Below are 23,952 nucleotides of genomic sequence, written 5' to 3'. Positions count from 1 at the left end.
GTACTGTCCAATTCTGTTTATATTTTTCCACAAGGCTAATATATAGGTAAGTATCTTCAGTCACATATACTGTGTAAAAGGGTAATAGACTATACTTTACCTGAGTTTTTTGCCTTTTCGAAAAATTTTGCATGTCCCTTAAATAGGTACATCTTAGAAGTACTTACCTTTCTACCATCTGCATCTGTAATGCCCTCCCAATTCACGGGGGCCTTCCATGAGATTGGGTTTTTTGGGAGGATTCAGATTGATTCAATATTTAATATTGACACATTGTGCCAATTGACCCCAGAGAAGGCCATTTTACATCAATTGCAACCTGTGTGTATCACAGCATAGTATAGAGGAATAATCACGCAAATCCCAATAGCCAGGATATTCTGTAAATTGGCTACGGCAGGCTAGAAGTTATTTCACCACTGTATCTGCATCATGGCCATATGCAGGGAGGTGAACTGCAACTCTCTTGCAAACTCTCTTGCAAACTTTCCTGCCAGGATGAAAGAATAAAAAACTCACATAAGAAGCCCAATCATATGCCGCTATATTGTTTAATGTTCATTGTAATTTTCACCTAAGAAAAATAAGTCTGCTGAGACTAATGAGATATTTTTAAAAAGTGAAACACGCTGTATTACACATCATATGTTACTTTTATAAAAAATAAAAACAATGGTTAGCCTTGCGAGGGTAGGGCTAGTCATGAACAAGGGTGGAACTAGCCCCAGTTAGCATTAAATGGGTGATGGCTACACAGTACTCCCCAGACATGAAGAAAAAGAAGAGTGACCCAGAAAGTAGGAAAAGTAGTGTTTCCCAGGTATGGTTACAGTGTGTTCTATCTATATATATATATAAATATATATATATATATATATATATATACACAAAAAAAACAAAACATTGCCATACAAAATACTGAATAAGGCATTAAATAAGGTAAGGTTTGGCAACAAGTGTTTTTCTTTATCCCTAAGAAGCAACATTTCCTTAGCTGGGCATATCCGCTGCTATCAATTCCTGCAGTCCCTATATAATCATAGTCAGGGCCAGCTTTAGCTGTTCAGGCGCCCTGTGCGGACTACTCATCTGGTGCCCCGCCCCACAAAAAAGAAATCTTGTAACAAACAACTAGTTTTAAGTAGAGATTACTTATGTGCAAGTGCAAACACGTACAATAATATATAATTTGAAACACTGGTAACAATAATGTACATAAAATACATTTTTCTTCCTCCCTATGAACTATAGATCAAATAAACAACATATAAACAGCACTTGCATGTATAGGTCACCTGAATGTCCTGCCGCGACTTCACTGCTGAGCACCGGGATTTGACGTCATATTCCGGCGCTCGGCATGAAGCGCTGGCACCAAGACAGAGGCCTTGCGCTCCCACCACTGCAGTCAGGGCAGCGCCGAGGCGGGTGGTGGCAGGGAGCGGAGGAAACAGAGGGGTGCTGAGCGGTTGCTGAAAACTTTTTATCCAAATCTGCTTTTATGCAAACTATATTAGCTGTTGTGTATATATATCTAGTTTATTCTATACAGTTTTCACACAGTATTAAGTTTATAGTTTATTCAAATGCTATACAGAAGAAATCACTGAACATGTTGCAATACCAAGAATTACTTTATCAAGCTGTGCAACCTTACTGTGCGTTATGACAAAGAAATTAACTTGTGCAACGAGTGATTTTTTACTTGAAAGGTAATTGAAAGAAATATGAATAAAGTAACATCAATGAATAGGCCAGCGGCACCAAGGAATAGCTTCAAAGAGGTCACACATATTAATTTTTAAAAAGAGCTATAAAATTGTATCAATGATATATAGCAAGGGAAAGCAATATTTAAATGAAATTGTTATGGATATAAGTTTCTTCCCAGGCATTTTAACCATTTCAAACATAAAATATGTTTCCACTTCACATATAAAAATTATTATTATTCACAGTCATTTATATGCTCATATATTAAAACTTTAATGTTTAATGCATATATTAAGGATATGCATCATTAGTGTGGCTGATTAATCCTCAGGAATTTTAAATGTACTGTGGTACGAAATATTTTTTTTGTATCTATACACTACTTTTTGAAACTCTACCTTTTAACAAAGAAGTATAAAAAAAATATATTTTAGTCAAATATAATGTTGGGTTAGTTTCCACTCAAACTTACCACATCATGGACTGGAGTTTGTAGGTTATAAAAATGCATTATTGGTATTTATATCCAAATGTTTATATCCAAAGTAGTTAGTTGGAGAATTGGGAAATAAACCAGTCCATTTATTGCTGATAATAATATCTCAGTCTGTTTGCCTGTATCTCTGCAGTAATACGTAACAGCTGAAAAATATTAAAATTAGTTAAGATATTTTGACAGAATAATGAGTTGGCAGATTTAGATTGAATGTACATTTTACAGCAATATATAATGTGAAATGGGAATTAAAACTAAGCAATATAAGTTGCAGGATTGTTTCTGTAGAATGTTGCAGATTTAATTAATTTGTTATTATCCTCTCTACTGTTCTCCTTTTATATATTTTTCTCTTGCTTTATAAATCAAAATGAAGAGGCAATGTTGGCAAGTTTAGGTTTCTTTTGCAAGAAGGGCTGAGCTGTATAACACACAGAGCCGGCCTTAGGTGTTCTGGCGCCCTGTGCGAACTACTCCTCTGGCGCCCCCCCTCACTACCCCCTCTCTGCTCCTTCAAACTACCCCCCCTCTGTCCCTTCAAACTACTCCCCTCTCTGCCCCTTCAAACTACTCCCCCCTCTGCCCCTTCAAACTACCCCCCCTCTGCCCCTTCAAACTACCCCCCTCTGCCCCTTCAAACTACCCCCCCTCCCCCTTCAAACTACCCCCTCTGCTCCTTCAAACTACCCCCCCTCTGCCCCTTCAAACTACCCCCCCTCTACCCCTTCAAACTACCCCCCCTCTGCCCCTTCAAACTACCCCCCCCTCTGCTACAAACTACAAAATCTTTATTTAACATGGAGGATGTTAAATAAAGTAAAAAAAACAACAAAAAAAGATGTTTTAATTTAGTTGCAGAGGGGGCGGCGGCGGACCCCGCATCGGCGGCGGCGGACCCGGTCGCACAGGTCGCACACCCTAAAGGCCCAAACCCTACAGGATCATTGTGCATAGTATCCATCCCTTCAGACTCGTTTTAGACCAACTTTGAGTAGGCTACAATCAGAGAGCGTTGACCATAGTCAACAACAAATGTCAATTAAAAACCCAGCCCTTGGGCTTAATATTCAATTTTGTCCATTGTAAGTATTGTCATTTTAAAATGTTGTATTATTGTTAATATCAAGGTTATTAATGCATCTCAAACATATATTATGGTACTCAAGGGTATTTGTGTTTCTTGGAAACAGTTTTCTGTCCGGTTTATTAACGTGTGTTTCCCTCTTAGCCCACCACCTCCTCCATCGGCTGAATACCATCATGGCCAGAATGCCGAGCCCTCCTCCCCCTGCGGAGATGACCACCAGCCCCGTTGCAGAGACGTGGTGCTACACCCAGGTGGGACACCATAATGATTCATCTTAATACAATTTAGTATTAGTAAAGAAATTACTATGAACATAGTGAGATACCATAATGAATCATTTTTTAATAGGAAACGGTTATTTCTGTTTTCCATGTAGCTTCCCCTTTAAGTGATGAACCCCTACATCAGCATGAGGCTAGTATGAGGCTAGCATGAGGCTCCGCATTATGACATAATGGCATCGGTTTTGTGAGTCCTGCATTCTAAATGCTCTCAGTGTGGTACAGAAAGACGCAGGTAAAGGCTGGTTTCTTATTAGCTCCTAAGATATATTAATATAAAAACTACAAATATGATATAAAAAACTGCAACCTGTATGATAAAATGTCACCTAACTATGTACGAGTTCCCACCCAAACAATTCTTGATGTATATTATATTATATTGACATTAGGTAAAATGCTAAATGTTAAAACATATTTTTTTCTCTCTCTCTATTCCAGTTCTGAGTACCACACGATTTAAGAAAAAATGGGTAAGTTCAAATATTTTGCTCCTTGTTCATATAGCATTTATCAGATCGGTCCAAAGTATCCATTTCTGGATCTTTAAAGAACTTTCTCACCTAGCCATGGAGGTTGTCATCATTTATCCTGGACAGTTTCACCGGCGGGTATCGTATCCCACTAACCGATTGTCTCAACCGGCCACCGTTTTTGTCAACAAGAAATGTTAATTAAAAACCGAGCCCTTTTTAGGGTTAATATTCAATTTTGTCCGTTGTTGGTATTGTCATTTTGAAAATGTTGCATTATTGTTAATATCCAGGCTATATATGCAGAAATTGCTAGGGTTAATATTCAGTTTTGTATATCGCTAGTATTGTTATTTTTAAATGTTGTATATTGTTAATATTAAGGTTATTAATTAAATTGTGTAACTTGTTAGTCAATTTTAAATTTTGTATAATGCTAATAGTATTTCTTTTTAATTTTGTATATTGTTAATCTTGTTTTTAAATTGTATACATTGCTAATATTAGGGTTCAAATGTTGTACATTACTATTGCTAAACGTTGCACATTGTTAATACGAAGTATTTTTGTGTGTTTATGTGTATAGAGCGTGTCAGAACCTAACTTCTTAAGCTGTTCCTTCCTGTTATCTTCATTCATAAACCCATCAGACCTAAGCCAGCATGTTGCCTCTGATTTAAATGTACACATGCAGATACATAGGCAGCGGCTGGCTTGTGCATGCGTTGTGTTGGACGTGTTTACATGTATTTACCAATGTATAATAACCATTCATCTGTCTGTAACAGCTCGCAGACACCGACGTGGCCGCCGCCGCCGCCATCAACATCAGGGTGTGCTGGCCATCAGCATTCAAGAAGGTGAGATGCATCTAAAGGCTATATTATGATATGTCGGCAGCGGTATACTTCTGTATGCTGTGCGTTGTACATGTTTACACGTATGTACCCACGTATAATAATCATTTCTCTGTCTGTAACAGGAAACAGCCTCCAGGAGGCGATTGACCGCCTCCTAACTGGAGAAGGGGCGGTCCTTCTAGAGGCAGAGGAAGGTAAGATGCTTCTAAAAGATATTTTATGATACATCTGCAGCTTTATACTTTTGTATGTTGAACATGTCTGCACGTATGTACGTGTTTATAATAATCATTTATCTGTCTTTAACAGAGCAAAGCCTGCGACGTCTGCAACTGGGCCTCCGCAGGGATGTAGGAGGGTGGATTATTGGAGTAGAGGAAGGTGAGATGCATCTAAGATATATTATGGTACTCAAGGGTGTTTGTATTTCTTGGAAACAGTTTTCTGTCCGGTTTATTAACGTGTGTTTCCCTCTTAGCCCACCACCTCCTCCAGCGGCTGAATACGATCATGGCCAGAATGCCGAGCCCTCCTCCCCCTGCGGAGATGACCACCGGCCCTGTTGCAGAGTCGTGGGGTTATACACAGGTGAGATACCATAATGAATCATAATGAAACCAGTCTTACAATATGGCTATCCTGGGACATTTGTTTGAAGTCATAACTTTTGTTATTATCTCTGGCCAGAACACCATGAATATGGTCAAAGTTCCTGAATGCCGCCTGGCCGATGAACTCGGAGGACTATGGGAATACTCCCGTTTCACCGACTGCTGCCTCTGCGTGGCTGGTCAAGAGTTTAAAGCGCACAAAGCCATTCTGGCAGGTTGGTGGCGATTAAAAATTTTAAATTATTTCCAGCATTTCCACTGCTTTGCAGGAATCAATGCCTAAAGTTTGCTGTTACGGTACTTTAATGTGAAGTTAACTAAATGTATTCTGTCCCACTCAGCCCGATCACCTGTGTTTGGCGCTATGTTTGAACATGAGATGGAAGAAAGGATAAAAGTAAGTTTCACATTTTCGGGGCTGATAAGTTACCGGGCTATTACTGAAATTTAAGTTCTGTTCCTTTGCTGTCAAAACTAAGCAAACCTGCTTTTTTATTTATTTATTTATTTTTTGATTTGTAGAACCGCGTCGAGATAAAAGACATGGAGCCTGATGTGTTCAAAGAAATGATGTGCTTCATCTACACCGGCAAAGCACCTAATCTGGACAAGATGGCGGATTACTTATTGGTGGCTGCCGATAAGGTGAGTGCGGGAGGAAAGCCAGTGTTTGGTTCCCAACAACTTTTTTCTTTCGGGTGACAGCCAGGCAAGCTGGTCCGTGTGGGGTTTGCTTCACCGACGGAATCTTGTAGAAAGCAGACCGTTTTTAGATGGTATGCAGTTCAGGATCTTTTTATTGAAGATGAGAGGGGGTTATGTGTAGGGGGAGGCATTTAAAAAGTTTCCTTTTATTCTGGTTAAAGCTGCTCTCTGGTTCACTATAATAACTCTGTTAAGACACGTATCAGTGTTTTTAATGTTTGTTTTTTTGTTAGTCCAAAAGGCACCTTTTACTGGGATAACACTATTCCTCTTGTATTTTATCATGGTGGTTTTAGTATAGATCTCTGTACTCGCTAACATTCCTGCCTACCCGCAGTATGCCCTGGAACGCCTGAAAGTGATGTGTGAGGAAGCTCTCTGCAGCAACCTATCTGTGGAGAACGCAGCAGAGATCCTGATCCTGGCTGATTTACACAGCGCTGACCAGCTGAAGACCCAAGCTGTGGACTTTATCAACTAGTGAGTGTGTTGGGATTGAGTGTATATTCTCATTGTCTGCATGTATGCTATATACTACTCCTTTCACCTTGTGAAGAATGTTCCCTTTTTATAGATGACCAAGTCGGTCCTTCCCCATATTTTTTACTTGTTTGTTGGACTTATTCAAAGTTGTAACCTTTTTGTTTTGCTCCTTTCAGCCATGCATCTGACGTTATGGAGACAGCTGGGTGGAAGTCTATGGTTGTTTACCATCCACATCTGGTAGCAGAAGCATACCGCTCCCTGGTTTCAGCCCAGTGTCCTTTTCTGGGCCCTCCACGCAAACGTCTGAAGCAATCCTAAGAAGTTCCTGCAGGACCTTCCATCTTTCTCCTGAAGTCGATCATTATTCTTCATCCCACCATAAGAGACATCTGGTGGTCATTGTAGAAGGAATCGGAGAGTAAACGTACAGTTGGCGCTACCACTACATCGTGTGCTGCCACCTATATTTCACCTTTCGTACGGATGGACTTCTTCCTTCTATACCGGAGAAAAGTTGGAATACAAGACCTCCTGCAGAACTATGAATTTTATGGACATATTTCCTGACTTAGACTAACCTAATCACAACTGGTAGCAGAAGGTTACCAGTTCCTGTTCTCGGCCTTTAACGTTTACTGGGTCCTCCATGCAAACGTCTGAACCAATCCTAAGTAGATGCTGCAGCACTTCCATCTTTCTCCTGGAGTCACTCATGATTCTTCATCCTATCATAAGAGACATCTGGTGGTCATTGTAGAAGGAATTGGAGAGTAAACGTACAGTTGGCGCTACCATTACATCGTGTGCTGCCACCTATATTTCACCTTTCGTACGAATGGACGTCTTCCTTCTATACCGGAGAAAAGTTGGAATACAAGACCTGCTGCAGAACTATGAATTTTATGGACATATTTCCTGACTTAGACATACCTAATCACAACTGGTAGCAGAAGCCTATCAGTTCCAGTTTTCAGTTTATTATACTTTTCTGGGTCCTCCACGCAAGCATCTGAACCAATCCTAAGTAGATCCTGCAGGACCTTCCACCTTTATCCTGGAGTCACTCATGAGTCTTCATCCCATCATAAGAGACATCTGGTGGCCATTGTAGAAGAAGGAATTGAAGAGTAAACGTACAGTTGGCGCTACCACTACATCGTGTGCTGCCACCTATATTTCACCTTTCGTACGGATGGACTTCTTCCTTCTATCCCAGAGAAAAGTTGGAATACAAGATCTCCTGCAGAACTATGGATTTTATGGACTCAGATGTTCCCATCCACGGCTGGTAGCAGAAGCTTACCGCTCCCAGGCTTCAGCCCGTTGTCTTTTTCTGGCTCCTTCAAACAACTCTATGTAGATCCTGCAGCACTTCCAACTCATTATTCATCATCCCATCATGAGACATCTGGTGGTCACTGTAGAAGGAATTGGAGTGTACACGTACAGTTGGCGCTACCATTACATCGTGTGTGCCACCTATATTTCACCTTTCGTACGGATGGACTCCACTTCTTCCTTCTCTACCGGTGAAAAGTTGGAATATTACACCTCCTGCAGGATTACAGAATTCAAGGACGTATTTGCTGGCTCAGACGTTCCTCATTAATTTATAGGACCAGAGAGACGTTTACAGATGGAAGACCCTGCTTGTTCATATTTAGATATTAAATAGTTGAGCTTATTGTAACCATCTTTTGTATTTTGTGCTACAAAAAAAAGGACATTGTGATGTGTGTGTGTGTGTACGGGAGGTGTCAGCCTGGCCTAATCTACTCTGGGATCCATTTTTATTTTCTGCTTTTTTGTCTGATTTTTATGCACTTCTGAAATTGTTTTAAATGTGTTTTATTCTAACTACCTGCTTCCCTTTTTTTCCTCCCATCATCATGTACCCGCTTTGTTATAGATCCTCACCGCCATGACATTTCTTTTTATTTATTTAATTTTTATTTTTTTTAACTCTCCCCTTTTTTGAGGGGCTGCCACTCATATTTCAGAGGTTGTAGATTAATTTAGAATTTTTGGAAATATAAAAAAAAATATATATATATATATATTTTGTACTCTGCACCACTATGTTTTTACCCATTTCGTTTAACTCTTTCACTGCTATGGAGAAGTAATCTCCGTTACATGACTGTTACATAGAGCCTTTCCGCTCTTGTGGCTAGCAAAATATGAAGGAAATCGCGTTAATATATTAATAGTTTTTAATATATTAATATGTATTAATTTTGAGTGTGTATAACTTCCACAAGGTTTCTGTCCTAAGAAATGGGTGAAAATACATTATTTTCACCCATTTCATATTGTTAACGATTAACTTTTATGTTATTTTAGCTCTCTTACAAATAGCAAAGCGATGGAGGAGGCTTCTGTTTCACGACAGCAAAGGTGCTTGCTTGTTGATTTCTAAAAGCTCATGTAATAAAAACATGTGTCTTGAAAGATATGACATATATTTTATATACATACATATAAATAAATAAAAACACATAAATGTATACATTAAAAATACACAAATATATATAAATAAAAAACACTATTTACATATATTAAAAAAAAGCACACTATATATATATATATATAAGTTTTTTATTTTATATAAGTGTTTGTTTTTATTTATATACAATCCTAAAAAACACATATATCTAAAACGCACTTTATATAATCATACTTACATGCTTATGAAAGGATAAACAGGTTTGTATCATGGATCAAAGCCACCGCTTTGTTTCCTCAAAGTGTTAACAGTATCTTTAGAACGTGGCATTGATCTGCACGCTGTAAAGCGAGTTTGCTCCATCCTGGATTATCCGCGGCGGCTGGGTCACATTGCTTTTACATTACATATAACCATTTCATTCCGGTGTATTCATGTTTGCGAGACGGTGGGAGCGATCTGTGGCCGGGGATAATCCTTAGCCGCTCTCTCATCTATTATTGTTACGTTACAAACCTTGGCCTATGGACCCTCGCCAGGGATGTCGTGTTTCCCATTCAGGCAGCACAGAGCAGCGCCCAACAAGAAGCCTTCAGGACTACTCGTCGCACGCACCGCCATTACCGTATGGGTCGGTGACATCAGTCTGAAACCCTTCCTTCTGCCAGCACCCCCGCCGGGGATGTCACAGCGCTGTATTAATGATTTCATCTCAATCCGAACAACTATGTTGCATTTTTTGAGAATGTTACTGACGGCTCAGACTAAATATCTTCCCTCGTTCTGCTCGTACTGTAGTTTGGGGTAGCCGTATTAGTCCAGTGTATAAGAATTGGACAGTTACATTGAAAGTTTCCGGCTAAGAACTGCATCCTTAGTCACAAAGCAGCACCATAATAAAATCAGAGCCAATCTCTCACCAATAGAAAGAGATATAATCAAACCATCACAATCAAACCAGCGGACAAGGGAGGAGCAGTCGTTATTATGAACACCCAAGATTATATAGAAGAGCGAAACAGACAATTATCAGACAGCACATACTATAAGAAACTGATGAAAGACCCCACCAAGGAATACACTGCCAAACTGAGGAAGCTGATCAGATCTGTCCCAGAGGAACAGCAAAAAGGATTGGAAACGTTCATACCCACCAATCCCAATATAGGGACATTCTACATGCTTCCGAAAATCCACAAACCAGGGAACCCAGGCAGACCTATAATAACAGGTATGGACACACTAACCGAACCAATTTCAGGCTTAGTGGAAAATATTTTAAAACCCTTTGTTAAAAACACTAGGAGCTTCATACAAGACACCACTGACTTCCTTAACAAACTCAGTAAAATTACAAACTTGCCTGCCAATTCTATACTTGTAACCATGGATGTGGAATCTCTATATACCAACATCCCACACGTAGATGGAATTGAGGCCTGCTCTCTGTTCCTCTCAGAACATACTCATAACCAGAAATACACTCCTCAAACCATTACTAAACTCATAGAATTCATCCTCACACACAACTACTTCAGTTTCAACAGCAATATATATCTGCAAACTAGACTTGTGCATTCGTCTTCGGGCGAACATGGAAACGAACACGAAGAGTGCGTTTTCGTGTTCGTTCCGAAGACACGCCGAAGAGAAGACGGCGGCGGTAAAACGTAGGCGAAGACGAAGACACACACCACGAAGATCTTCATGATTGTCTTCGTCTTCGTCTACCATTCTCCCCCCCTCTTCTAACTTACCTTGTCTTCGCGGCTTCGCGGCAGTTCCCGGAAGTGGAAATCCGCAGGTTCGCCGTCACGGGTTACAGGGCAGTGCGAATGAGCTTATTGGTCGCCTACAGGGACCTCCTCTGGCATCAACCAATTGGTTGATGCCAGAGGAAGACCCTGCAGGTGACCAATAGGCTCACTCGCACGGTCTTTGTAACCCCTGCCAGCGAACCTATGGATTTCCGCTCCCGTTAACCCCTTCGATGCTGCGTTATCTAACACAGCATCGAAGGGGTTAACGGGAGCGGAAATCCATAGGTTAAAGGGCCGTGCAAGCGACCAATAGGCTCACTTGCACGGCCCCTTAACCCTTTAAAAAATAAAGTTAACCCCTAACTAATTGAACAGGGAGGGAGACCAGTGGGATCTGCCGGGTAAGTTGCAGCATTGAGGTTTTAAAACCCCAATGCTGCAACTTACCCTGCCGATGCCACTGATCTCCCTCCCTGTTCAATTAGTTAAATGTCCGTACGAGCGACTTTATTGTTCGCTCGTACGGACATTTAATTAATTGAACAAGGAGGGAGACCAGTGGGATGTGCCGGGTAAACCCCAATGCTGCAACTTACCCTGCAGATGCCACTGGTCTCCCTCCCTGTTCAATTAGTTAAAGACCAGTGGCATCTGCAGGGCAAGTTGCAGCATTGGGGTTTTAAAAGTCTGCACGAGCGACCAACAGAGTGGCTCGTGTAGACTTTTAAAACCCCAATGCTGCAACTTACCCGGCAGATCCCACTGGTCTCCCTGTTCTATCAGTTAATAAATGATAGAACAGGGAGACCAGCGGGATCTGCCGGACAATTACGGCACCAGGAGTTTAACAGTCTGAACGAGCGACCCCTGCTGACGACCAATAGAGTTGCTCATACGGACATTTAAACTCCTGGCGCCAGAGCGGCTTTAACCCCGTTTTAACCCCTTAACCGGGGAAAACGAAGAAAACCCGAACACGAAGAATGTCCGCGAATATTCGCCCGAAGAGAAGACAGGACCAGGCGAATATTTGCGTAATACGAAGTTTTTTTTTTTGCCGAAGACGAGCACGAAGACGAACACGAAGAGCCCCCTGGTGCCCAAGTCTACTGCAAACCATGGGCACTGCCATGGGGACGAGAATGGCACCACAATATGCCAATCTAATTAACTCTGCTCTACAAACACCACGTGAACACCTGTTGCAATACACAGACAAACAAACATCCTCACGCATACCTCTAGTAGCCACATACAATCCTGCCCTAGAAGAAATCCGAAAAATCATCAAGGATCTGCAGCCAATGCTAGCAGAGGATGTGGTGTTAAAAGAAATTTTCCCTGAACCCCCCCATCTTGGCCTTCAGACAACCAGCTAATCTCAAACAAAAGCTGGTGAGTAGCAAACTACATACTGAAACAACACACACAGATAATGGAAGCAAACCATGCAATAAAGAAGCAAACTTTGCCAACACATCTGTACCAGCAACACAGCCACCCACAACAACAAGACATACAATATTAAAGGATCATACTCATGCACTTCACAAAATGTTGTATACATGATTCAATGCACCAAATGTACTATAGGGTGTTACATCGGTGAAACCTGCCAGCAACTCAATAAAAGGATGAATCTGCACAGATACTCCATCAACCATCATGATGAAGAAAACCTTTGCACTCCAGTTGGGCACCACTTCACCCAAACAGGTCACTCCATATATGACCTTAAAATCAAAACACTGAGAGGTAATTTCAAAAACACCCAAGAAAGAAAGACATTTGAAGCCAAAAAGATACATTTTTATGATTGTAAAAACAGAGGACTTAATGTGGATTTGAGCTTCTTAGCACACTATCAAAACTTCCTATAACCTGTGTTGTTTTTTTTTCTCTTCTTCTCTCTCTCCTACACGCTCACCCCTGCTCCCCCCCTAGCCTTATCTGTGCAGTATATGCCACTATTTACTATTTACGATCCTCTTAGTTTTTTGTCTGCAAATTCTCTACCATGTTGTTTTAACCCCTGTTTTAACCCTGTATCAGAACATGTACTGGTCAGTTTTAAACTGTGTTTTTCACTTGCTTGGTCAGAAATGCTTTTGACTTGATAAAGGGAGGACTCCCGAAAGCTCGTCTATTATTTTAAATACTGTTAGTCCAATAAAAAAGGTATTACAAGATTCTGCAACATTCAGTTTTTTTGCATTCTCATTCTGCTCGAACTCCAGAGCCTCGGACGGTGCTGGCGGTACCGGTATGTATTGGGGTGCTTTGCTACACGGTTCTGGGGTCCGTGTGGAGTAACAGTAACTCTCTGTGTCGATTGTGTGGGATGAGACAATAGAACTCACAAAGGTGTCTTGATCAAAAACACAACAATGTATCAACTGACATCAGAACTTTCCATAGTGTCCACGTTGAAGCACGCGTTCATATTTACTGGGTGTTGGTATCAACGCTGATGCCACATCCTAGGTCAGGGGTGTCCAACCTGCGGCCCTCCCGCTTCTGCAGGACTACATCTCCCATAATGCTCTTTCAACCAAGGACCTGGCAAAGGAGTATGGGAGATGTAGTCCTGCAGCAGCTGGAGGGCTGCAGGTTGGACACCCCTGTCCTAGGTGATGGGATTCCATCTCCAACAGAAGCTCCTATGAAGACTGGTAACTCCATCTCTACATGTGCCATGTTCAGACGGCACGTATCATACCTTATCATGCGTTTGGGTAGCGGTGGGTCAAATTTGGGAAAGGTCTCTTAACGGGAACGTTATTTTGCTTTCCATCCTGATTGCTCCATACGTAGATCTCCCCCTTTAAAAAGCTGGGTGAGGATCATCTCCAATGCGTTGAGTTCTCCGTAAAGGAAAGTAATGTTGTGGTTTTTTTTGTTCTATAAATCAAGAAATTCTATAATTTAGATTACGGGAGCTACTCATCTCTTTAGCAGTCTGAATCCTCTGTGGCTGCCATAGGCCAGGAAGGATAGGACAGGCGTTGACACTTATCAATGGAAGGCTGCAAGAATAACTTAACCTTCATCAGCACGTCAGTATTGCCTACACCACACCGGACTGATATTTCTCGATATATATATATATATATATATATATATATACTGTATATATATATATATATATTAAATGTATCCTAACAATCCAGCCGTGCAATAAATGTATCCTTGGGTCCATGGTTTACCTACCCTTTGTATGATTATTGGGAAAATCTGGATATTATACTGTATTTGCCTGAATATAGGCCGTACCCCCCTTAAGGCTTTAAAGTGGGGGTGCAGCCTATAATCTGGGGTTTAGCGCAGGGAAGCACAATTTGTATCGCCCAACACCCAGGACATGCAGTGTTTTTTTTCTTTTCCAGGGGGGTGCATTGGTGAGTCTGGGGGGGTTGGCATTTCTAGGGGGCATAAAGCACATCTGGGGAGCAGAGGGGAATATCTATAAGTAAGGTGCATTATGAATTAAGGGGGGCCTTAAAATGGCTATTGCTTTTCCAAATTTCTGTTTCTATATAACAGATGCTGACTAGCTGCGTAATACATACCAAAAATGTTAAAATACATGTATTCCTGTGTATTAGGTAAAATACAGTTTTTACTGTTAAAATACTGACCAATATGTTTTAGGTGGTAAAAAAGACCACCCTACATAACATAACGTGAACTGCAGCTGGCACCGTTGGTTTACAATCTCGTATTTGAGGAGGAAAACTTAATTGGGCCAGTTATTGATTAAAAAACATGATTTTCATAAATACATATGCACTTCCACTTGGTCACCGGCAGCCGCTGACTCTATTGTCCTCTGTAGGATGATCCTACACGGATTAACGTTGAGGTTAATGACATTCAGTAGGCGTCCATGTGTGTGCCGGTTACCGGGTTACAATGATGGAGGCACGCAATCTGCCGGGATCTTCCATGCACTGGAGAAATGGTATGGAGTCCATAAATACAAATATATTTGGTGAATAAATAAAGAGAATGAACAGTTTGAGCCAGGAATGAGGATGGGATCCCCACGGGAGGTATGTGTAAATTCCATTATTTTATTAACCTATGCCACTTCTGCTGGGAGGCTGTTCCACTTGTCTACACACCCTCTCAGTAAAGCGTCATCAGTAACTTACTGAGTAACTGAACTGAAACAAAATATTACATATATATCGAAACCAGTTGGCTGAACGTACTGTCCTATACGGTAAGATATTCCAGTCTTGTCTCCACATATATAAAAGGCTAAGGGGTTGCTGTGTAGATGCAGTTGCACACTTCAGCCACTAGATGTCGCTACAAGAGACAGCGCAATAGCATCACAGCCGACGTAGCATCCTAGAGGAGCAGCTGTAGCGGGAGAGGACGCCTGCTAGAACTTCGCCTATAGCCAAATGTCGCCTAAAGCCAAATATCGCCTATAGCCAAATATAGGTCCGAGAAACCAGCCAATCAACAGCTTCTATTTTGTTATACAATGCTACAAAATCTGCTGGCGCTATACAGAGCCGGCCTTAGGTGTTCTGGCGCCCTGTGCGAACTACTCCTCTGGCGCCCCCCTCACTACCCCCCTCTGCCCCTTCAAACTACCCCCCTCTGCCCCTTCAAACTACCCCCCCTTTGTCCCTTCAAACTACCCCCCCTCTGCCCCTTCAAACTAGCCCCCCCTGCCCCTTCAAACTAGCCCCCCTCTGTCCCTTCAAACCCCCCCTCTGCCCCTTCACACTACCCCCCCTCTGCGCCTTCAAACTATCCCCCATCTGTCCCTTCAAACTACCCCCCTGCCTTTTCAAACTAGCCCCCCTCTGCGCCTTCAAACTACCCCCCCTCTGCCCTTTCAAACTACCCCCCCTCTGCCCCTTCAAACTACCCCCCCTCTCCCTACTTCTCCTTATCCTAACTTACCTTGAGGAGCCCTGCCCCTTCAAACCACCCCCCCTGCCCCTTCAAACTAGCCCCCCCTGCCCGTTCAAACTAGCCCCCTCTGCCCCTTCAAACTCCCACCCTCTGCCCCTTCAAACCACCCCCCCTGCCCCTTAAAACTAGCCCCCCCGCCCCTTCAAACTAGCCCCCCTGCCCCTTCAAACTAGCCCCCCTCTGCCCCTTCAAACTCCCCCCTCTGCCGCTTCAAACTACCCCCCATCTGCCCCTTCAAACCACCCCCCCCTCTGCCCCTTCAACTTACACCCCCCCCTCTGCCCCTTCAAACTACCCCCCCTCGGCCCCTTCAAACTACCCCCTCCTCTGCCCCTTCAAACTACCCCCCTCTGCCCCTTCAAACTACCCCCCCTCTGCCCCTTCAAACTACCCCCCCTCTGCCCCTTCAAACTACCCCCACTCTGCCCCTTCAAACTACCCCCCGTCTCCCTACTTCTCCTTATCCTAACTTACCTTGAGGAGTCCTGCCGGCATCCCATGGGTTTTTTGTTTGTTTTAACTTTATTTAACATCCTCCATGTTAAATAAAGTTAAAAAAAATTTTATTTAACATGGACGATTTTAAATAAAGTTAAAAAAACAACAACAAAAAAGCCGATGTATTAACCCTTGGATGACAATTGCCGGTCCGGGCACGTCACAGAAAAACATGTCGTTAACGACAAATGACGTGCCAGGACCGTCATTTGTTAAAACGGGTAAAAAAAATCGATCCGTGATCGATTTTTTCACCCAAACGGCGTTGCTGTAATGCCTCGACGCCCGTTTTAAAAGCGTTTAGGAGGCGATCAACGATCACCTCCTAAACTTAAACGGTGTCGCTGGAATTCCTCAATCAGGAGGCATCCAGTGACACCAAACACTTACCTTTTGATGGACTGTGACCGCTCCGGAGAGCGGTCACAGCCGCAGCTGCCGGTGATCTTCGCCATCAGCAAGATGGCGGCGGCCTGGGAAAAAAAATAATAAAGATGAAAAGGTTCGCTAGACGGTCTCCAGACCCTCTAGAGAACTCTGGCTCCACTTGCAGGTTGAATACAGGTACTGCATTCAACCATGCAAGTCAATGGAGCCCAGCTTTCTAATCACAGTGTGATTAGAAAAAATAAATTAAAAATAAAATAAAATTAATAATAATTAGAAAAAAAATAGTAAAAAACCAGTAAAATGTAAAAATAATTTCCCTCTGATGTCACTATCAGGGGAACCTTCAAGTTGAAAAAAAATGTTTTAAAAAAGGCAAAAAAAAATTAAAATATATATATAAAAAATATATTTTTGTGAGCAAGTCCTAAAATTAGCACATTAGCTTAAAACAATTCTCGCATGGAAAGAGTTAAAATACTGGCATATTAAATGCCCATGGGGTGTCTACTTTTAAAAAATGTATGATTTGATGGGGTAAATTGAATTGGCCGGATTCAACAATGTCCCAATTAACACGGGGGGGAAGGATGGCCACACATCTAATTTCCAATTAGAAAAATGCACACGTACCAAATGTGGCCTTTTAGTTCCCCCCAAAAATGACAAACCCATGCATGTGGGGTATCACTGTACTCAGGAGATGTTGCTGAACACATATTGGGGTGTTGTGTGACAGCGGCATATACCAGGAGCTGTACATTCATACATAAAGTAGGTGTGTGTGGGAAAAATACACACACAAAAATACTACTGCAAACTTTGAAAAAATGCTGGTGGTAAAATGTGTGCATGCAAAGAGTTAAAATACCAGCATTTAAAATACCCTATGGTGTCTAGTTTTCAAAAATATATGGTTTTGTTGGGCACACCGAAATGGCCCGGCTCAAAGATGTACCAAATAGGGCATGGGCAGTGGATCCCCAAATGCCAAAGTTCAACATTGAAAAATGTGCATGCCCCAAATGTGGCCCTTTTGCCCCCAAACAGCCAGGCAATATCATTCATGTGGGGTATCACCGCGCTCAGGAGATGTTGCTGAACACATATTGGGGTGTTTTGTGATAGTGACATATACGAGAACTTTTTAATTCATACCTGAAGTAAAATGTGTGTGACAAAACAAATGCAAAAAAATGACTACCACAAAGTTTGACAAAGACTGGTGGTAGATATGGTGCATGGAAAGAGTTAAAATACTAGCATTTGAAATACCCTGGGGTGTCTAGTTTTCAAAAATATATGGTTTTGTTGGGCACACCGAAATGGCCCGGCTCAAAGATGTACCAAATAGGGCATGGGCAGTGGATCCCCAAATGCCAAAGTTCAACATTGAAAATGCGCATGCCCCAAATGTGGCCCTTTTGCCCCCAAACAGCCAGGCAAAATCATTCATGTGAGGTATCGCTGTACTCAGGATATGTTGCTAAACACATATTGGGGTGTTTTATCATAGTGACATATACCAGAACCTGTTTATTCATACCTAAAGTAAAATGTGTGTGAAGAAAAAAAAAATGCTAAAAAAATGACTACCATAAAGTTTGACAAAGGCTGATGGTAGAATTAGTGCTTAGCCTGTCTTGCAGTAGAAGCTCACTTAGGTTGGCTCATCATAATGTATAGTAAAGTCAAAGAGCTGGAACGCAGCTCTTCTGTCAACTCTCCCATAGTTAGTGGACCCCATTTGGTACTGGATGTAAATATACAGGTATGTTCTCTTAATCAGGGTTCCTTATTAGTATTCTACTCTGCACTCCAAATGTTTCACCTCAATGACAATATAAACGAAACAACTCACTGGGACATTGCAGCCACAATACATATAGCGAGACATTATTTACTTATGCATTGCATGGTACTATTTGCCAAGAGAGTAATGGTGCATATGAGTCTTGGGGTTCTTAAGTCATTATTTTCAGTGTTTTATAAGGGAAGATTGAAAGTGGTAAACATTGATGAATAATTTTTTTTTTAATAGAGTCGCTTGTACAGACTTTTAAAATCCTGGCTCCAAAACTGGGTAGGCTTTGGTCTCCCCGCTCCAGGAGTTAAAGGTCCGAACGAGCGACTCTATTGGACCTTTAACTACTGACGGCTAAACTCTGGCATCAACCAATGAAGGAGCTCCCTGCCAGCAACCAATAGAGTCGCTCCTACAGACCTTTAACTCCTGACGTTGAAACTCTGCCTAGAGAGTCTTGTTCCAAGAGTTAAAGGTCCGTACAAGTAACCTTTAACTCATGATGGCAAAACTCTGCCTCGGGAGACCATTGTTCTCACTGCTCCAGGAGTTAAAGGTCCATACGAGCGACTCTATTGGTCGCCTGCAGGAGCCTCCTTTGGCATCAACCAGTAAAGGGCAGCTGCCCTTCATCGGTTGATGCCAGAGGAGCTTCCTGCCGGCGACCAATAGAGTCGCTCGTACAGTCCTTTAACTACTGATGCTGAAACTAGGCCTGGGGAGACAATTGTTCTCCCTGCTCCAGGAGTTAAAGGTCTGTACAAGCGACTCTATTGGTCGCCTGCAGGGGCTTCCTTTGGCATCAACCAATAAAGTGCATCTTCGTCTTCGTGTACGTTTTGCTGCCGCTATGTTTGTTTCTTCATGTTCGCCCGAATACGAATGCACAAGTCTACTAAATATACATGTGTGAATTCTATTTATTGCCATTTACTTTTTCTGTTCTTGCTGCTGTGGTTTGCTACATAAACTATTTTCTGAGCAGGTCTTGGATCTTGCTATATATCTAACAGATCTGTGATTGAAATTAAGAATAAATCTAACTAGAAAGTAACTTGCAGTCACCGCAAGACACTCCTTATATATTCTATAATATCTCTCATTTTATAAACAGGATTATAAAATAATTCAAGCAGAGTCCTTATCATGTTTTGTTTCTGTAAGTCCCATTTGTCATGTACAACTTATTATGTTTTTCCATTGTACCTAGCTGCAGAAAGTGTCAGTGCTATATAACTCCAAAAATAACAATAATGGTGCTGTCTGTCTGAAATTAGCCCAGTCTAAAAAACCACATAAATGTCACAGACACTTATGCAGAGCAACTAATATTTTAAATAATTAATGGAAACATGTGGTAACTATAGAGGGAGAAAAATACCTTTCAAAGTTGGTTATTCAGGGGAGGCAACACTTTCCATTTAGAACATATGGAAATTGTATGTTGTGAGGCCTATTTGGTTAGCTCTACACCTTTCCATCTTATGTTGGTAGATGACCTGAAGTTTAATTATATTCCAAGATGGATAATATTTTAGTCACCCAAACCTAGCAATTGACAAAATGGTGGCATCCATGCTAAGAACAATGATGAATGTCTGTTCAGACATAAGTCTAGGCCGATTCTTCTTTGGAGAGTTGCCTTGATCTCCTTGTCTGTAATGTTTTTTATTATCATTAATTTCATGACATAATGGTCTAATCTTAATGCAGTATCACCAAATGTGAAAATAGGCACCAACCTCTGCCTCACATCTCCAGCAAGTGTCAGAACACTTGAGGTTTATCACACCTTTTTTTGTACCAATAATGCATTATATAATTCAGTACTAAACCTGTATTCTCATCTATATTACAATTCTGTAGCCATATTCTTATAGATAAATCAGTGAGTTAAAGGTTTGATTCTAATTGGTGCCATCCTTCTTTTTGAAAGTTCTCAGTTTTCATTGAAGCAGAAATCATAGTGGAGTATCTATATGAAATAAAGTGGAATTTATCATCTTCTCTCTAGTGTGTCTCCTGTACGAATGCAACATCAATTTTCCCTTGTCCCAAAAAATGAAACATTATATTTCGTTTAAATGGTGAATTTAAACCATGTATATTCAAAGACATCATTTTAACCATCCCACCACTGTGATCTTTGCTTCTTAATCCGCCCTCCTTGGTAACACACATAAAGGAAAACTACACACAATACAAAACACTTCCAAAAAGTAGGTGCTTGTAAAATAACATTTTATTTAAAGAAGAAGAAAAATAAAAATCCATCCTCTGTAAAATCTTTTATTATTCGACTGAAAGATCGATAATGGAACCTTTTTCCCCCCTTGTTTCTGTTCTAACTTTAGTTTGGTTCTTTGTCTGAACAGATGGTATTTTAATAATGTCCAGTAGGAATATTGCAGAGGATAAACAATTAATTTGTGCCAATTTCATAATTGCTGTGTACAGATACTGTCTCCTACCTGCTGAATTCAAATTGGGAGGAACCCAACTGTTTATTCACACCTACTGTCAGCTGCCAATTTCACAGCTGTCGGAGGCCTGTACATCTACAATACATCCACAGTGAAGGTAAGCTGCGATTCGAGTCCTCTGCCTTGGCATACACTTTATGGTGAGTCTGCCAGCTGGCTTTGCCTGATGTCCTGAGAATCGATACAGCATGCTTTCTGGGTTTCTTTCCAGATAGAGGCGAAGACTATTTTAGTATAAAAGTGTCATGGTTGCGTCTTCTAAAAAGTTAGTAGTATGAGTTAACGTGAATCAGTGTACATGTCAGAAGTGTTGCACAGGCTCCTGCAACGCTTGGTGTACAGGGTGGTTCCAGAGGGTACTTTGTACACAAGTTAATCCTTTGATGTGGACATTAATGACATTTCCTGCCAATTATTTTTGTAATTATTTATTACCAATCACATACAAGGTGTTTTTGATCATATCATTGGCTTATTTGTATGCAAAGGTGACACCTACAGTAGAATTTATTAGCGCTCTGATATACCTGCAAATAACTGTGTTGACTTCATACATATGCAATGACATAGACAGAGACAGGATCAATCCGATCTAGGCTGGGAATGGCAAACTGGGAAATATGCCCAGTGGGCCAGTGGCCAATGGCACTGCACACTTACCTTTACTGACACTTGAGTGCAAAGAACCAGCTGAATAAACACAGCACCATGCTGGGAGAGTGTAAGATTTGTGTGTTGCCACGAGTATCCAACCGGTGGCTACCCATACATCATATTGCGACCGTTGGCCTTTACATGTCAGGGCCACTTTTCTTTATCCCTCTGGTCCTGATTAGATCCACAATAGCATAGATTAATGCATATACAAGCCCCTCAACTTTGCTTGCAGGAGGGCCCAACATTTCTGGTGCACTCATTTCAGGTTTAAAAAAAGTAACACATCAATACATTTCACCAGAATCATTTATTACGTAGAAATATTGCAGCAATTACTAAATACAATTATTCATTATTTTGGGAAAAACATGTAATAATGTATCAGCATGCAACATATATGAAATAAAACAAGTATATAAGACATTGTGTTACATTTCAGCAGGTAAAATGAAGTGGCAGAAAATACGAGAATGCCTACTCTTTATCAAAACTCCAACAAAGTCAAATCATGCCATAACAAGGATTATGCCTTAATTTATTGTGTTTAAACACAAATTTACATACGTACATACATACAATATCGACAAGACTGTTCGGGTTTGCTAAGGTCTCCTGTTTACCAAAACTGGTAAAAACTAGTAATTGTCAGGTAATATTTTTATTCTTGTATTGCTGAGAATAGGGTCAATGCATGATTTTATCAAGAGAAGACAATTAAGAATGGGGAGTTGTTTTTTAAGTCTGTTTATTTCTATAGCAATACACGAAGTGCAGGGATGGATGCAAGTCCGTAGAGATATTTGGCAGGAAAGATGCTAAGTAAATGTGGCAGCCGATCTAAACTACTTAATTAAATAACATTGTAACTGTAACTATCCAATTCTGCCACCCTGTGTGGCAATAGATACCACCTGAATCTACTTTGTAATAAGGACATCAAAGTACCCCAAATGAGGTTAAAAAATGCTAGTGCAACTAAGCATTTATAACATGGATGGATACCCTGTGAAAAAGTGAATGTCATTTCAGATATTCACATAGGTTGGGTGTCCAGCCATATTATAGTTTGTCTTTTACACTTTTTATTTGTATTTTCTTCGTTTAGGATTTGATGACCTGGCAAGGAGCCTTTAGACCTATCAAATGGTCTATGTGTTTCTTTCTATTCTTCTTTCCAAGAAACACAGCTTCTGCTCAAACCGTTCAAGATCAGCATCTCTCAAAATAAAGCCAGTTAAATGTTTCAAATTAAAGTAAAAAAACAACAACACATAATATGTATTACAATGGTGGTTCGTGTTATTCACCTTTCCATACACACATACAAGGACCTATGTGTATTGAAGCCACCAGTTTAGCTCATGCACTGGTTCTATACACCTGTTAAAGGTTTTGTGTGGCTTATCTTGTGCTACAGCTATCTTACTCAAAGCTAATCAGGGCTTGGTCATTTTGTACATTTGTTTAGTTCATGGATGTTTCAAATAAACTGCCACCATTTTTTATTACTAAAATCAGACGAAAAATATGTTTTGAAAGACATTATGTTGCTTATAAGGGAACTGCATGTTAGAAATTAATATATTTAGCTCTGTTATCATAGCCCAATATTTTAAACAATCACCCTGACTCCTTGGAATGGAATGGATCTGTCTTAATCACCCAACAGATTCATAAAAGTCACCCGCTGTGACTAATGAAAGTCTATGTAGGGTTTCATTAGCATTGCCACAAGGAATCAGCTCTATGAGGTATTTGAGGAGGAAAAGTCACCCCAACTGTCACATGACTGACAACAATGGCAGCATTTAGGTCTGTACATAATGGAAGTTCATTGGAACAAAAAGAAATAAAACCAGTTTTTTTTCTCAGTGACTCTATACAGCTCTGTACTATATCCTCATGGATAAAAAAATCCATAAAACTTTTAGCTTAAATTTCCTTTTTATGTTTGCATAGAATTTCTTCTATTTCTTCAGTGATTTTGGGCTAACCACGCCTATAGGAAAGCATTGTGTTTCTTTAAGAAGCACCATGCTTTTTGTCTAAGGTCCTGTCTTTGTCATGCGCCAGCTCCTAGGTCTGCCTGGACTAAGAAGACCCCTCAAATGATCATTTTTGAAGCTAGTTACATGGAAGGAATTTCTTGCGAGAATGTGAACATGGTGGTATTGTCAGGAGACAAGTGCCAGGAGATGAACAAACTAGCTTTTCAGAAATTACAGATAACCAGGCAACAATGAAGGAAAATTGTTTGGGAATATATTTTT

The 23,952-nt window shown here is 40.9% G+C and overlaps 1 protein-coding gene across 1 annotated transcript; it reads left to right on the top strand.

The window, feature by feature from the left end:
• Positions 1-5,540: 5,540 nt before the first annotated feature.
• Positions 5,541-7,030, top strand: LOC149302683 (speckle-type POZ protein-like). Its single transcript, XM_089482307.1, has 5 exons — positions 5,541-5,736; positions 5,863-5,918; positions 6,044-6,166; positions 6,564-6,706; positions 6,886-7,030. Exons 1-5 carry the CDS (start codon positions 5,541-5,543, stop codon positions 7,028-7,030), a joined length of 663 nt encoding a protein of 220 aa, XP_089338433.1.
• The last annotated feature ends 16,922 nt before the right edge of the window (positions 7,031-23,952 follow it).

Source organism: Sceloporus occidentalis, unplaced genomic scaffold (assembly GCF_023333645.1).
Source record: "Sceloporus occidentalis isolate IW3139 unplaced genomic scaffold, rSceOcc1.0.p SCAF_18, whole genome shotgun sequence".
NCBI classification, from domain to species: domain Eukaryota; kingdom Metazoa; phylum Chordata; class Lepidosauria; order Squamata; family Phrynosomatidae; genus Sceloporus; species Sceloporus occidentalis.
Note: the sequence above shows the minus strand (reverse complement) of the source record. Positions and strands in the feature narration are given on the sequence as shown.

Bases quoted from the DNA above. Each gene is read 5' to 3' on its own strand.
- LOC149302683 (XM_089482307.1), top strand. From the start codon at position 5,541: ATGGCTATCCTGGGACATTTGTTTGAAGTCATAACTTTTGTTATTATC. The intron at 5,919-6,043 runs GTAAGTTTCACA...TTTGATTTGTAG, and splicing joins AGATGGAAGAAAGGATAAAA to AACCGCGTCGAGATAAAAGA. The intron at 6,167-6,563 runs GTGAGTGCGGGA...GCCTACCCGCAG, and splicing joins TATTGGTGGCTGCCGATAAG to TATGCCCTGGAACGCCTGAA.